Source organism: Aegilops tauschii, chromosome 4 (genome assembly GCF_002575655.3).
Source record: "Aegilops tauschii subsp. strangulata cultivar AL8/78 chromosome 4, Aet v6.0, whole genome shotgun sequence".
NCBI classification, from domain to species: Eukaryota; Viridiplantae; Streptophyta; class Magnoliopsida; order Poales; family Poaceae; genus Aegilops; species Aegilops tauschii.
Window position 1 is genome coordinate 112,253,345 of NC_053038.3, and position 16,509 is coordinate 112,269,853.

General features: G+C 46.2%; 2 protein-coding genes across 2 annotated transcripts; both read right to left on the reverse strand.

The window, feature by feature from the left end:
- Window positions 1-7,400: 7,400 nt before the first annotated feature.
- LOC109773626 (small ribosomal subunit protein uS9) lies at window positions 7,401-8,155 on the reverse strand. Its single transcript, XM_020332329.4, has one exon. It carries the CDS (start codon window positions 8,065-8,067, stop codon window positions 7,618-7,620), a length of 450 nt encoding a protein of 149 aa, XP_020187918.1. The 5' UTR covers window positions 8,068-8,155; the 3' UTR covers window positions 7,401-7,617.
- A 1,984-nt stretch (window positions 8,156-10,139) lies between these two features.
- LOC109773625 (probable arabinosyltransferase ARAD1) lies at window positions 10,140-12,947 on the reverse strand. The gene is made up of 2 exons (XM_020332328.4): window positions 11,845-12,947; window positions 10,140-11,028 (listed from the first exon to the last, which is right to left on the reverse strand). The coding sequence occupies exons 1-2, from the start codon at window positions 12,769-12,771 to the stop codon at window positions 10,513-10,515; spliced, it is 1,443 nt and encodes a 480-aa protein (XP_020187917.1). The 5' UTR covers window positions 12,772-12,947; the 3' UTR covers window positions 10,140-10,512.
- Window positions 12,948-16,509: the final 3,562 nt, after the last annotated feature.

Genomic DNA, 16,509 nt, shown 5'->3' on the forward strand with positions numbered 1-16,509 from the left:
GCAAGGGGTTAAAGCATGTAACTTTCAAAGATCCAGTTACCGAGTTTGAACAAGCCCAGGGCCGGTCCTGAGAATTCAGGGGCCCGGGGCGAAACAATAATCTGGGGCCCTTCGGGGCCCTTAGTATAAATGTTTGATAGTAATTAACATATGTAGATATAAAACTGTATCAAAGAAAACAGTCAAGTCCATCCAAAATCAGTGTGCATATCGAATAAAATATTACATAATACCTTCAAAATTCTTTGTAATGTTCAAAGATGCAAATCGCTAATGATAGTGTCAATATCAATTTCATCAACCAATTCTTTCTGGATAGTTTCTGCCTAAGCCTGACATGATGGCACTGAAACTAAAAGGAACAGTTAGCTTTTAAAATTAGTGCAAAGCTATGTTAGATACAAGATCAATTATAGAAATCTAGGGCATAGTATAGTACCTTCTCTCTAATTTAATGTGGCTACAATTTTATTCTGTGCGATGTGCGCAATGATTCGAGTGCGAGCGCCGACAATGCGACTATGCGACAATTCCCAGTTCAATCAATCAAGATTCGAGAATTTATGATTATAAAAGAAACGGGAAGAATAGCAAAACAGTACAGGCGAAGGCATAGCGCGCTGGGCGCGACTGCGCAAGGAGACGTGCTCATACCTATCATAGCCGCGTAGCACTGCGTGCCCGCGTCGCCGCCGTTCTCAGGAGGAGAAGACCAGCAGAGTCGAACCAAGGCTCGAGCCGTCGAAGAAGACGAACACTCCAACAGGGAAACAAAAAGAAGGAAGGGACGGAACGATCGAATCAAGGTCGGGGTCTGATCGATCCCGTTATCCGAACAAACAGGGAAACAAGCGATTTGGTTTCCACGTTCGTCCCTGCCTTCATGCGAACATGGGCCAGGCCTTTTTCTTTTTTCCTTGCATGTATGCAGTACGTAAGGCTGGGTTTCAAAAAAATTGTTCTAAACATGGCCCCTAATACTACATATGCATACCTGGGAGGGGCCTGACATTTGGAGCCTGAGGCGGCCACCCCGTCCGCCCTGCCCCAAGGCCGGCCCTGAACAAGCCAAATCAAAAGTGCCCAAGGTCAAGGACGATTTGCCGATGTCTAAAACAAAATCACAGTCGGGATGCCCACTCGGCTTGCCACATTGGCAAAAGAGAAAGCTGAAGCAACTTAGTGGTGAAGAACTTGAAAAGAGGAACATGGCATGGATTCCCAAAGGAAGTACTCCAAATAAAAATAATGTGCAAGCTTCCTTTCCAAGAAGTGTAGCAAAGGTGAAGAAGGAAAACAGTGGAAACTATGAACAACCAAGTCGAAGGTGTGCACATCGAAATCTTCGGTCCACACATTATCCATATTCTTCAACTATGCCATTGATGCCTATGCTATGGGATCCATCCTCGGGTATGATTGATTACCCTCCATGGGCTTATTTTGATCCATAGATGCATTATAATTTCTTACATCATGAAAGGGTTTTACCAAATCACTAGTCATTCGAATAGCTGCAATTTTGTTGCTCTTCCAAATGACCGATATAGAATTATCGCCCTAAGCATAAACATGGCCGATATATAATTATCACCATAAGCATAAACATGGCCGATATATACTTATCGCCCTTAGCACATACAAACTGACCGATGGGGCGTTGACATCGTCCTTAGATCAAACTCGATACATGTTAATTTTTCGGCGCACAAGCTTAGCCGAAAACATGGGCCATGTGTTGACACCAGTTTTTGGCACGAATGAAAACTGGAACACCCATGATGCGGCTATATCTCCCACGTGTCGAGGCACGACTTAGAGGCATAACCGCATTGTGGTTTTGTCGCAAGAAGGGTCATCTTCACACAATCCCATGTAATGAACAAGAATGGGATAAAGAGTTGGCTTACAATCGCCACTTCACACAATACATTACTTAAACAGACATCAACCAGAGTACACACATAGGTCCGACTACGGAACCAAAAGAAAAGAAGACAACCCCAAATGCTAGATCCCCGATCGTCCCAACTGGGCTCCACTACTGATCATCAGGAAACGAAACATAGTAACGATCAAGGTCCTCATCGAACTCCCACTTGAGCTCGATTGCACCATCTGCATTGGTATCATCGGCACCTGCAACTGTTTTGGTAGAATCTGTGAGTCACGAGGACTCAGCAATCTCAAACCCGCGAGATCAAGACTATTTAAGCTTATGGGTAGGAGAAGGTAGGGAGGTGGAGCTGCAGCAAACACTAAGCATATATGGTGGCTAACATACGCAAATAAGAGCGAGAAGAGAAGCAACGGAACGGTCGTCAACTAGTAATGATCAAGAAGTGATCCTGAACTCCTACTTACGTCAAACATAACCCAAAAACCGTGTTCACTTCCCGGACTCCGCCGAAAAGAGACCATCACGGTTACACACGCGGTTGATGCGTTTTAATTAAGTTAAGTGTCAAGTTCTCTACAACCGGACATTAACAAATTCCCATCTGCCACATAACCGCGGGCACGGCTTTCGAAAGATAATACCCTGCAGGGGTGTCCCAACTTAGCCCATTATAAGCTCTCACGGTCAACGAAGGATATCCCTTCTCCCGGGAAGACCCGATCAGTCTCGGAATCCCGGTTTACAAGACATTTCGACAATGGTAAAACAAGACCAGCAAAGCCGCCCGATGTGCCGACAAATCCCGATAGGAGCTGCACATATCTCGTTCTCAGGGCACATCGAATGAGACATCCTACGAGTAAAACCAGCCCTCAAGTTTCCCCAAGGTGGCCCCGCAGTCTACTCGGTTCGGACCAACACTCGAAGGAGCACTGGCCCGGGGGGGTTAAATAAAGATGACCCTCGGGCTCCGGAAACCCAAGGGAAAAAGGCTTAGGTAGGCAAATGGTAAAACCAAGGTTGGGCCTTGCTGGGGGAGTTTTATTCAAAGCAAACTGTCAAGGGGGTCCCATAAATCACCCAACCGCATAAGGAACGCAAAATCAGGGAACATAACACCGGTATGACGGAAACTAGGGCGGCAAGAGTGGAACAAAACACCAGGCATAAGGCCGAGCCTTCCACCCTTTACCAAGTATATAGATGCATTAATTAAATAAGAGATATTGTGATATCCCAACATAAACATGATCCAACATGGAGCAAACTTCATCTTCACCTGCAACTAGCAACGCTATAAGAGGGGCTGAGCAAAAGCGGTAACATAGCCAAACAACGGTTTGCTAGGAAAGGTGGGTTAGAGGCTTGACATGGCAATATGGGAGGCATGATATAGCAAGTGGTAGGTAGCGCGGCATAGCAATAGAGCGAACAACTAGCAAGCAAAGATAGAAGTGATTTCGAGGGTATGGTCATCTTGCCTGAGATCCCGCAAGGAAGAAGAACGAGTCCATGAAGAAGACAAACGGACGAAGTCGAACGAATCCTCACAAACGCGACGTTATCGGAACTAACCCGAAGAAGCAACACCGGAAAGAAGCAAACAACATGGTAAACAACCATCACATGAACATGGCATGATGCACAATCAAGTATGATGCATGTCCGGTTTAATGATTCATGGCATGGCAAATGCAACAAACAACACTACAAATTAAGTGGAGCTCAATATGCAACGAGTTGCATATTAACGAAACACCACATCAAATATTTAGTTCTCTCTCGTTTATGTACCCAACAATATTAAATGTTGATTAACATGGCAAGAGGTGAAGCATAAGTAAACTAACTATTTAGGCAAGTTTAAATGAGGCCGGAACAACAAACAACAATTCCGGAAAATCCCCATATGCATATTTTGAATTTGCTACTGTTCTGTCCTAAAGCATATTTTATTGTTGTTAAACATGCAAGATAGGTGCACCATGTTAAACTAGGCATTTTTCTACCCCATTTACATATAAAGAACATTTAATTTGGAGCTATGGTTAATTAGTTATGAAATAATTCATTTTAACATGCTATTTATGCAAATTAATTCAAACAACACATTTAAACATCTTAAACATGGATGAAAGTGGTATATTATGAAACTAGATGAAATTCTAAGCATTTTGCATATATAAAACATTTTAAACCGATGCACAGTTGTGGAGTTATTAAATGCATGAACATGAGGGTGCAATCTGTAAACATGCAGTTCCCTGGTTACTTAGCAAAATCGCAGATCTGAAAAAAACGTACGCGGGCCGAATCTGGCTGGCCCGATAGTGTACAGGAAAGGGGCTGGAGGGGCTGCTCACCCATGGGCTCGGCCCAGTCGGTGGAAGAGGCGTTGGGCCTTCGTGCTGGACGCGACCCGGGCGCGGGTCAACGCGCGGCGGCAGCGTGCGCTCGTTCTCTGCTCGAACGAGGACGAGGCAGAAGACAGGGGGCGATGCAGGGGAAGCAGAGGCGCGGAACTTGGGGACGAGCGCTCCGGCGAGGGACTTGGCGAAGGCAGCTGCGAGGAGAAGGACTCCGGCGAGGACAGGCGCGAGCTCGGGCTACAGGTCGACGGGACTTGGGTCTCGGAGCAGCGGGGCGGCGGCCATCCATGGCGTCGGGCAGGGAGGCCCATGGGCGGCGAAGACGGTGAGTGGACAAGGCGCTGCTGCGCTGGCGCGACGCGCGAGGCTGAGGCCACAGGAAGGAACAGGTCAGGCGCTGCACGAAGCACCAAGGGGCGGCCATGGCGTGGAGCTCCTGGTTCCTGCGAGGCAGAGAGAAAAACTGAGAGAAAGAGAAGAAAGGGAGGAGAGGCGACGAGGCCTGCTGGGAGTGGTTGCCGGCGGCGAGCTTCGCCGGGGGCAGCAGGGTCGCGAGGAGGTCGGAGGCGACAAGGGCGTGGACGAAGGAGCTCGGGCTGCAGGAAAGTCCTGTTGGTGTTGCTGTTCGTCGCCGGCGGGGAGGCACGGCTGGCTATGCGAGAGCTCGAGGTCGGGGTTCGAACGATGGTTGGCTGGGTTTGCAAATCGAGGAGGTGGATGGAGGGTGGATCGACTGGATGGATGGATCGAGGGGATGGCTGGCTACGAGATGGATCTGGGAAGATCCCGAGGTGGAAGAGGAGTGGGTAGTTGGCTGGCGGCGACGGGAGGGATGGGACAACTCTCCTCAAATTTAGGGTTGGGTCATTATTTATAGTAGATGGATTTAGGTTAGGGCTACCTCGTCCCTCCGATCGCAATCGGACGGTCGAGAAATAAATAGGTAGGGAGTCCAAAAAGAAAACGGAGATATTTTATAGATGTTGGGGGATGATCCGGACCCATCGGTCAAGACTGCCCGGGTCGGGTTCGGAGAAGTTTCGGACGCGCACGCGAGGGGTTTGAGCACTGAGCAAGGAGATTAAGCGGCCAGACAAGAGGGACTCGAAAACCCGGTTGGTCTCGGAACGGACAACTGAGAGACGCGGCAACTACGAACGAACTAAGAGGTTTAAGAAAACATGCGGATGATGCGATGATGAATGCAACAAATAAATAAATACAGACAACGATAACGAAAAATATGAAAGCCGTCTAGAGCGTCGGTCTCGGGGCGTCACAAAAACGTAATCAAGATGGCCTAAACTGAAGCAGTGCCCAATATGAAAAATCTTTGTATGGTCAAAATGAGCAACTTTGATGTTTGGGTCATCGACATCCGATCTCATCTCGGGGGACGAAGATGTGCTCGGAGTGCTAAGATTTGGCATTTGGAGTACTGTTCGGCCAATTACGCCTCTAAGAAGACATCATACCAGAAAGTGTTCTACATGGCTTGGCTTTGTCTCGTTGAGGCAATCAATTTTTATATTTGAATCATCTCAATCTAAGATTGTATGCAAAAGTTACAGCCAAACCCGCGCGCCGCTGCAGTTGATGGCCGGATTGTCCAGGATGGAAACAGGATCATCCGGACGAAGGCCAAACGGAAGGCACGGACATTCGGGCTATTGTCCGGGTTGACAACAGAAGGTTCAAAATTGAAGCCGGGCAATCTTCTGGATTCGAGTCCGGATATCCGGGCAATACTCATTTTTTTCTCTCATGCAAAAGTTAAAAAACAAGCAATAACACCTTCAGGATGACCTCGAATCTAAAAACGTTCAGCACGTAAGTTGTCGTCTCATTGAAATGGATAAATTTGATTTTGGGCACATCTCCATCCAACGTCCTATATGAACTATAGAACCCGAAAATTCAAGTCCGGTTAATTTAATTTTGGAAAGATTTGGAGTCCGGAAGTCCAGTCGCCTCATAAATAACAATTAAACAACAAAACACACCAATCTATCACGTTTTATCTTTTTTTATTTTCTCCTTTACCTTCGTTCTTCTTCTTCCTCATTTGTTTTTCGTGCCGCTCGCTCTGACAGGGTCTGGGTTTTGGGTCTACGAAAGCACCCGTCGAATTGCTTGCGTAACACGCTTTCGATTGGGTTTTGCGTAACATTGCTTTCGACATCACTCGGTGTCGAGGGTACACGGTGACGTGTGGGTGCACCGCGAGGCTTGCATCTCTCAGCCTCGGTGGTTGCAGCTCCGCACAAACAAGATCGCAGCTTCTGCATTAGTGGATTTTCTGGGAAATAACAGTTGCGCAGGTTTCTTCCTTGTGATTTTCTAGGAAATAACAGTTGTGCAAATTTTAAGACCTCAGAGGGCAAGGTTCCAGGCCGCTCGGCCGGATAGAACCACTTCCCAATAAGAAGCGCATTGTGTACTGGACATGCAGCCATGTAGGGGATATAGAAATTGCCTCTGCACAAAATTACGAGCCCACCGTATAATCAACAAGTCAATGAAAATACAAAGACTACCCAAAATTATAAGCCCAATGTAACATCAAACACAAGGGCATAAATTCCCATATAAACGGCCAGAGAGTTTGGTTATGTTACTGTTTTATACTCAACTAAAAATACGTTTTAGAGATGAGTCCATTTCTAGACACTGGGATATCAGATTGGGCATTGAAATGCCCAAAAACTGGCAGCGGCGTAATACCAAGCTACAGAGAGACCCGAGCAAGTGGTGGACCTCAATCTAACCCAGATAGAAATGCTTGACTAAAAGCAACACCAAAAAACAATGGCGCATAAACATGTCGTGAATCGGCATCACAGGATAAATTCACAACATTAGTATCAATGATGATAGGCTGATAGCAACATGCAGGGTCTTCAACAATTACCAATAGCTGAAGGAGATGCTTAATCTTGGAAGTGGAAGTACACATAGATAAGGAACCATATTCTTAGAATCGGGTACGATCACAGCATCAGGCGTTGTTCACCTCCAACATGCAAAACATTTTGTGCAATACTTGCTACTAGAAATGATGGGCATATCATTCACAGATTCTAAATAAAACTGCACTTTACCTATTCAACTAAATATCAAATCGCAAACAGTTAAGCTCAAACAGAACATTCAGTTTCATCATTAACATAAGTTTATGATAACAAAACCCCTTCTTCAACTAGGCAGGATACTGCAGACAACTCACAGTTCTTAGAGATCATGTCCAATTCATTGGTCCAAAAGATGGCAAACTACTAGCGGTAAAAGGTAGATAGATGCAAGGAGTAGGCCACCGCCGCCATACCCAACAAGAGATCTCGCCGGAGCTCAACGGTACGACTTCTGGAAACGCGCGCGGGCACCGCGACCGCCAAACTTCTTGGGCTCGCAGCGGCGTGGATCGGCGACGAGGAGCGTCCGGTCGTAGCGGCCGAAGATCTCCTTCACCTCCTTCTTGGCCGCCTCGTCGACGTACTTCTGGTAGTAGGCGACGAGAGACTTGGCGATGGCCTGGCGTATGGAGTAGATCTGGCTCGTCTTCCCTCCGCCGCGGACGCGGATACGCATGTCGATGTCCTTGAAGCGGGACCTGCCGGCGAGCAGGATCGGCTCGAAGGCCTTCAGGCGGAGCATCTCGGGGCGGATGAGCTCGATCGGCGCGCCGTTGACCTTGATAAGGCCGCGCCCGGGCTTGCAGTAGGCCACGGCGACGGCGGTCTTCTTCCGGCCAAAGCACTGGACGGTGCCCGGCGTAGGGCGGGTGAGAACGGCTGCCATGGTGGCTGCGGCGGTGTGCTTGGCTGCTGTGAGCGCGGCGGTGTGCTTGGCTAGGGTTTTGGGTGGCGGCGCATAGAGGGGATCACGGCGGCGAGAGAATGATTATATAGCGTGGAGGCGTTAGGGTTTCGGCCGCGCTCGCGCAGCACTTTGTATGACATGCGGGACCAAGCTGGAAGGTGATGGGCCGGGCTGATCAGTTGGACTTTATGTGGGCCTCCAAGTGCTGGGCGTTCTGTGGCCTATGGGTGGGTTGTTGTCGTCGATAAGAGGGTGCCGGGGGAGGAGCAGGAAATTAGGGTTTCGACCCGAACACTACTTGATCTTATCCGAGCGAGCCGTCCGACGGCGCCGCGGCAGCCGGAGTTTTCTCTCCCATCGGCCGCGCCGCCACCGTGGTCCACCATGGGCTTGCGGGAAGGTGGCGCGCGACGTTTTGGTTGAGAGACGCGGCATCCGCGGGAGCTGCCGGCGGCGAGCGATGACGACTGCCCGCGGTCGGAGCGCGCGCGATGATGGCCGCGCGGGCTCACCCAACAAACAAAACAATCTCCATTACTTTCTTGCTTACTTGGAAGGGTTTTCATCTTTTTTTTGATCGATTTCTTTTTATTCGTTTTTCTTGTACTTGCTATTTGTATTCCTGAGTAAATTGTTCTCCGTTTCTTGGGTTCTAACCAAGTTTCTTCTAAGAAGATATTTTTAGTGGGTACAGTAGTATGTTTTTTGTCGAGTAGGATATTTTTCATGCGGAAGTGCATATCAAGTAGTATGGGTTTTTTTTTTTTGCGGATTCGTGTTTAATCTCTTGTCCAATACTACATATATCAACATCCATAATAGTAGAAAGTAATATGCTATTATGGATGTTGATTTGCTGAAATTTCACAGAATTCTGATTATTATTATTCTGCAGGTGTCTTTGATCCCTCTCTTCGAAGCGGGAAGGGTGCCAGTTTTCCTGTTTGAGACGAATACATGACCCGGAGACTGTGATAGTATAGTTTACCTATAATAAGGTGTCTAATTTCTTTAGGAGCTGCGCGCTGTAATCTTTCTCTGATTGGTTGACGGCTGCCATGCAGATTCAGCCTGTTAGTGGAGGATCCTGTTGTAATAGTATGAATTGTATTTGTATGAGACAAAGATTCAAAGAAATGCCGTTGTAATATGTTTTGCGAGCCCGTTGTATACTTGTGTCTCAGCTTAATACTGTGAAATATATGATAATATATCCTTTCGTTGACTCTTCAAATGTTATTTGAATGTTTTTTGATGATACGGGTAAACGTTTTCCAGTTATATGTGCTGAATCATGAAATCTGTGTCCTGTTGTTTCAAAGATATGCCTGCGGTTTTGGAGTGGTATAGCAGAGGTTACATGTAATGTTAAGGGCCTCTTTGATTTGCAGGATTCTAAAAATGCCGGAATAGGAAGAACATAAGATTGGATTCGAATGTCACGCTCATCGCAACGTACAGGAAGGATTTTGGGTTGTTTGATTGCAACATAGGAAAAATGAAGAATTTTTTGCAAAAAGGTTTTGAGTAAATGCTAAAAATTCAATGGGAAGTAGTATAAAAAATCCTTAGAAAAAGTTCATATACTACTCAATCTTATGAATCAAACAACCAACATAGGAAAATTTTGTAAGGATTCTAATCATCAACAATTCCTATGAAAATCCTTTGAATCGAAGGAGCCCAAACATTTTGATTTGCCTTTATGCTGGACCTTTCTGAATACACAACATAAATTCACATGAGATCAATCGCTTTGGTCACAACATCATCGGAAACAGCTAGCATGGATCCCACTTCTATAATTTACTTCAAAATAGTCCCTCCGTCTGAAAATATTTGTCGGAGAAATGAATGTATCAAATATTTGTTTGAAAAATAAATGTATCAAGACGTATTTTAGTCATCCATTTTTAGCCATTTCGGAGAAATGAGTGTATCAAGACATATTTTAGTTATCCATTTATGTGACAACTAATTCCAGACAGGGGGACTATTTTGAAGTAAATTATAGAAGTGGGATAAACTCCGAGCAAACATACATTCTGAGCTATCTGTCGGATGGAGTATATGTTACATTAACAATAAGCATTTGCCTTCCTAACATACATTCAACTGGACCAATAAAAGTCTGAGCTATCTGTTTTTGTTCCAAGGTATAACCAAACATTCAACCTGAATCTTCTAATTTACAATGTTCCTCAAAGGGAAAATGCAACTGATGTGCCAGTGTCAGTGAATGCTGTGTTAGATTAGCCTAGAAGCAAGATACATACACACTTTTTCCTGTTTATTTGGTTCCTCTTTCAGATCTTGAAAATCCTCTAAACATATGTGACTTCGTCCGAACCGAAGGCACCTTTCCTAGCCACTGCTTGCCCTATCATCTGGAGCACATCATCAATACATACACCTCCTTCCTGTTTATTTGCTTCCTCTTTCAGATCTTGAAGATCTTCTAAACCTATGTGCCTTCAGTCGGATCGACGGCACCTTCCTGGCCAATGCTTGCCAGATCATCTGAACCGCATCATCCTTATGAGATGGGAATTGGTACTCAAAATGTTTATCCACTTCTTTGAGCCTCTTCCACATCCTTGTCCATCGATGCTTGTTTATGCCTTTAATTAGCCTCATCAAGTAGCCCTTTTTAATAGCATCAGAGGAACGGACAAAGATGGAGAACTTTGAATAGTCTAGGATATCCTCGTAGGGGAGCTCGATGTCGTCACTTATGATAACAGGGACACAGTGGCTTACTATAGCGTCAAAGAGACGATTGGAAGACGGGGTATCCCCGGCAATGTTTAGGCAAAACTTTGATGAGTGCATTCCCTGGCTGGCTTTGCTGACACCATGATCCTGGACGCTTCCGAAGGAAAAGAAAACATCATTCTCGTCTTTGAGCATATTATATAGTTCCTGCCGAATGTTTCCTCCCTGGAAAAGAAAATATGATGTGATATATCATGGCACCAAACACTAGTTTTCTCACATACAGACATAATGGGGTTAAAATCTGCAACATGTATTAATATATACTACTCCCTCCATCCCACAACATAAGATGTTATTACAACCATTGGTTGTAATAACATCTTATATCATGGGACGGAGGGAGTATCTTTTAAATAAGAACTTATGCACAACATCTATCTACCAGCAATCAAGGAGATGCACAAATTGTGTTCCGAATTCATGCATAAGGCTGAAATTTTTCTGAGTATATTTAATTCATCTCAACCAAGGTGAGGGGAACCACCTTGATGGTTTTAAGTTTTAGATGGCGCCAAGCTATCCAATTTGCCTCATCGTGTATTCAGAAGCACTAGCTGGTGCATAATGTACACGGTTTAATACTAATAACATTTGCTACCATCAGCCACAACTCAAAATATGGCAGTTTGTAGTAGCACTATAGCAGTAACTTGTGCAGCTAAAACTGAAAACACATCAAAGCTGGAATTCTGAAATCTTAAGATCTTGCCTAAGAAATGCCTAATGATCGCTCCACCCATCATAGAGTCTCAGCCTAATGATTCGATTACGACAATTTACCAAATTCTGAATTATGTCACTCGATATAAATCTCACCAATTCTCTGCATCAGCTAAACCTACTTGGCAAATACCAGCAGGCTTCTGCGAGAATTAAGCAGTGCCACTATAGTATGTCATGATTGGCGTCTCATAGTCATAGGTTATACAGAATTTAGTTTGCAGTGTGCAGAACCAGATTAGTAAGCACAATTATTACCTCCTTCCTGTAAATGGCTCCCCGGAAGTATAACAATGTTGGCCGATCATCAAACCCGGCCGTGTCATTCACAAATGTCTTCGCCATATGTCGGTATGGCGCAATGAGATCCTTCTCCAAGCTGGCAACCCTGGGGTGGTACCTCCCGAAGTCAGACAGCACGAACACTGCTGGGAACAGCGCCGATCGGGCGTGGAGCAAGCTGTTGGGGTGGTGCGCAACGACGACATGGTCGGCACCGCCGGACCTCTTCCACTCCGGCTGCGCCACCAGATACCTGACGAGCTTCTCCTGTAGGGACATGTCTCTGCTTACCTTCTCCGGCGGCACGGCCTTGGAGTGGCGGTTGTAGCTGAGGGACGCGAAGAAGGGGACGAAGATCACGTCCGCATCACGAGAGTCGGCAACCCTCACCGCCGGACCGCACGGTGCTGCTGACGAGGATGCCAGGAGGTCCAGCGTGAGCCAGTACTCCACGCTGTGCTGCTGGTTAAGCCCACCGGGGTAGCGCGGGACTGTGCCGCCCCTGACGTCAGGCCAGACGCCGCCGCCGTTCCCGGGAGGTGGCGCCCAGCCGAGCAGCCCGAAGTGGAACTCCGGCGGCATGTCGTAAACGAACACCCTGACGGCAGCGTCGCGGGGGTCGCATCTCCCAGGTTCAGCAGCCGCCGCCGAGCCGGAGCTGGGGTCGTCGGGGCGGCCATTCTCATCAAGAAAGGAGAGCTCTTTACCCTTGGCGGCGGATGTTACACTCACACCGATAGGGACGGCCGAGAAGTCGGCGGGGGTGGCCGGGACGGGGAGGCCGGTGTCGGCGGGGCGCCAGCGGCTGGCGCCGGCGGCGGCGAAGAGGAAGATGGTGGAGGCGACTAGGACGGTGGCCGCCGCTAGCGGCAGGAGGAGGGCGCGAGCACGGGGCGGCGCCATGGAGCGCGAGGCTCATGGCCGGAGTGGTGCACGGGGGAGCATGGCGAATCGTCGATCTGGTGGATTGGAAGGAAGGGGAAGCAAAGGTTGGGTTTTCCGTGTGGTCGGAGTTTGGTTGGTTCTGGGTGGTGAGTTGGCTGGCGTGTGCTTTCCGGACTGGGCCTTGAAAGTGACGTGACCATTCACTGCTGGACTGGATTCTCCAAATAGGTGTAGCAGCAGCCAATTTTCCTTTCTCCCTTGCTATTTCTCATGTACTCCCTCCGTTCCTACCGCTCAAAAAAAAAAACTCCCGGCCTAAATACGAGTCCTGTTCGATAGAGATTCTAATATAGACTACATACAAAGCAAAATGAGTGAATTTACATTTTAAAGTATGTCTATATACATCGGGATCTTGTCACTATGAAAATATCTAAAAGGACTTATATTTAGAAACGGAGGGAGTACCTGAAAACGACTCTAAAAAATCAGTTTTGCTAAGCACATCTAGATGTGCCCTAAGTATTGCACATTAAAGTCTTATGTCATTGATTTTATATGGCTAAAAAATATCCCACATCGTCTCATAATATAAGACGTTTTTGTAAGCTAACATACATAGCTTGCTAGCTTGTAAAAATGTCTTATATTATGGGATGGAGGGAGTATTACCTAAAAAAGATTTTGCATCGGTTGAACTGGGCATTAGCGCCAAGGCAGCGCTAATCGCAGTGAGGCGCGGGAACGGCGGCTAGGCTCGGACGGGAACAACTACAAGTTGGCGACGATGCAGTAGTGGCGTCCCAGGCAAAGGGGGGAGGGCAAGGGTTGAAGATTCGGACGCGCGCGTGTGTGTGTGTGTGTGGTGAGGGTGGGGCGCGGGCTCGCCGGAGATAATCCGATGTCGTCAAGGTTTAGATGGATGGCCAAGGGGGCGGAAGGCGGCGAGGCTCGTGCAGGAGCACCTCTAGCCACATGGGGCCGTGAGTAGGCGGTCTGGTTGGTGGTATGTGGGAGGAGGGAGAAAGACGTGCGCGTCTGGAGGGGGAAGAGGAATAGCGGTGGTTATTTGAAGGAGGAAATGGATCGTGGGTCATTAGATTTTGATACAGGAGATCTGCAAGCCTCGACTACGTCATCAACACTGCGAGCGTAAAATCAGCTAAGTCGCTTTCATACTTAAAAGATTACAAATTTCAGTTTTTGTTTAGTTTGGTCATGCTTTATATGTGTTGAATAAATATGTTGTTCTCCTTGTTCGTTTTAATCGTTCTAAGTAATTTACCTAAGTCAAGGCAGAAAGGGGGTTGTTAAATCCTTCACTTTAATATGTGTCGTAACAGTCTAAGTATTTTCTTCTTAAGTCGTTCTGAAGCCTTTCCCTATTGTTCCTTTGTCGTCTCAAGTACTCGGCCAATAGCCGGATTGCCTTACTTCTTTTCCACTTAAATTTAGGCTCAAGTGCTTGGCTAATAGCTGGATTGCCTTACTTCTTTTGCCACTTAAATTTAAGGCAATCAGTCCAAGTCTTTGGGAAGTACAATAGCCGGATTCAATCCTCAGGGGCTCAAGTACTCGGGGGGCTCAAGCCGACAATAGCTAGGTTCAATCAGCCTTCGCGCCCAACTTGAGGCTCGGGGGCTACTGCACACCTCTTTTTTTAAAGTATGTTGCCAAGTGAGAATTCAATCCTCAGGGCGATTTTGTGAATCAACCTGAGTCTCGGGGGTTACTGGGATTAGTGGTTTTATTCTATCCTTCAGGTGCATATCAGATTTTAAGCCGACGCACACCTTTATGGATACTGGTTGTATATCTCGACAGAGAATAAATTGCACCAGTCCAAAAACATTCATGAAAAATCGGCTCGCGGAAGTCGGCTTGTCTGGACAACTTTTTCCCTGGGAGGCTGACCATCTACATCGACAACTCAAGATTGAGGTGGTGCACGCCACTTCGGAAATAGTCCAACATGGAGGTTGGCTGCGAGCGGCCGGCTGCGCGGGAGACTTTTTCGGTGTGCAGCTCGGTCCCACTGCTTCAACATTTTTAGAATACCGAGGTGTTCTACGTCATCTCGGATGTAGTCTGACATCAAAGCTCGGCTACAAGAAGATACGGGTCGGGGAAAGTTCTCGTAGGACCAGCTTCATGATCGGCGGTCGAAGATGACGAGTAGCTCGGATAAACCATGGTGCGACCAGAGTTGAAGACCGGTTCAGAGACTATTGACGGTGTCCTGTTTAGGGGGCTCTCACCATGTCAACTCTAGGCCTGGTGGGCCGGGCTGAGGACCCCTATGTCGGCTCCAGTCGAGACCACTTTGGGCGGCCCATGGAGATCTACAAGAAAAATCAAGAAGCCTTGTCGTTCAAGACAAGGACTCCGTATTTGTGTGATGGCTTTAGAATTTGTGACTTTTTATAAGGAGTTTTGACTTGGTTTTCATCAAGTTTTGATTATTTCCCGGTTATTTCTAACGTTAATCCTTCGAGAGAGAAGAAAACTCATTTTTCCATAGTTTGGCAAAAAAGCATATATAGAAGGAAATCAAGGAGTATTACTCCAAATCAAGCCAAATGGAACACTTTCCATGTTGGAGGATTCACCATCAGGCGCACCACAACGCAAGACGGCCAACCATAGAAGCGTGTGCGCTTGTATGGAGAGTCATATGAGGGGCCACGGGATCCCCATCATCTACAAGAACAACTTCCGTAAAGGAGAACACACCATTAGAGAGACCTAGCCACTACCACACCATCCAGAACACAGAGAGAAGAGGTCTAGAGAAGAAGAACCACCAGAGATCCTTCTAGTTTGTTCTTCCACCTTCATACTCATTTCGTTTCATCATCACCATTGTAAGAGGAATTCCAAGTTGTAAGATTAGGGTGTATAACAATATTCGTATTCATCTGGAGATGGAGGCTTGTTTAATCATTAATCTTATTGTGGATCTTCATTGTGACACCCCTACAATTAAGCTACAGTGATCTCTGACTAATGATGCCATGTCACCACTTTTTGTTAAGCTTAATTGCCGCTAGTTGAAAACCAAATTCAAATTCAAATTCAAATGCAAGTTGAATAATTAAAAATTCAAAAGGTAAAATAAAAATGTAGGTTGGGTTGCAAATATTCACTAACTAATTGTTATGAATGTACCAACATTTTTTGAAGTATTTAGATGCCGCTAAGCTATTTATAACTGACCCATACGCATTTTATTTAACCAATTTAATATAAATAAATACGTATACTATTCCGAATATTTTTGCAACTAATTGTACTAACTCCAAATATTGCATACTGTTTATGTGCTAAGTTTTAAGTTCAGAAAAAATCAAACACTGTATAAAAGAAATGCAAAACAAAAAATAAATAAAGAATAATAGAAAAAGAATATATAAGAGAATAAAAGTGGCTAAGCTAGAAGCCCTCCTAGGCGTTCTCAGTGCTGAGAGATGGTTGCTCTTCCCGCGACACGTGTACACATATAAAGCATTTGTTTTTCAGTTTTTTTATAGGCCTTGGGATTTGCCACTGAATGTCACATATATACTGTGTATTTTTTTAATACGGCACAGACCCTCATACATACGCACTGTCCATCTCTATAAATGAACGCATGCACACCCTATCTCTATGAGCACTTACAAGAGACTGAGCCGACACATTATCTTGAGATTCACGAAGTCACCATAGACGTCTTCGTACGACGGGAACACCTTTTCCCTCTGAACGCACATCTTC

What these genes read in the sequence shown, in the direction of transcription:
- LOC109773626 (XM_020332329.4), bottom strand. Translation starts at nt 8,067, where the DNA reads ATGGCAGCCGTTCTCACCCGCCCTACGCCGGGCACCGTCCAGTGCTTT.
- LOC109773625 (XM_020332328.4), bottom strand. Translation starts at nt 12,771, where the DNA reads ATGGCGCCGCCCCGTGCTCGCGCCCTCCTCCTGCCGCTAGCGGCGGCC. An exon ending in GAGCCATTTACAGGAAGGAG is followed by an intron (nt 11,029 to 11,844) that starts GTAATAATTGTG and finishes TTTCTTTTCCAG; the next exon opens with GGAGGAAACATTCGGCAGGA.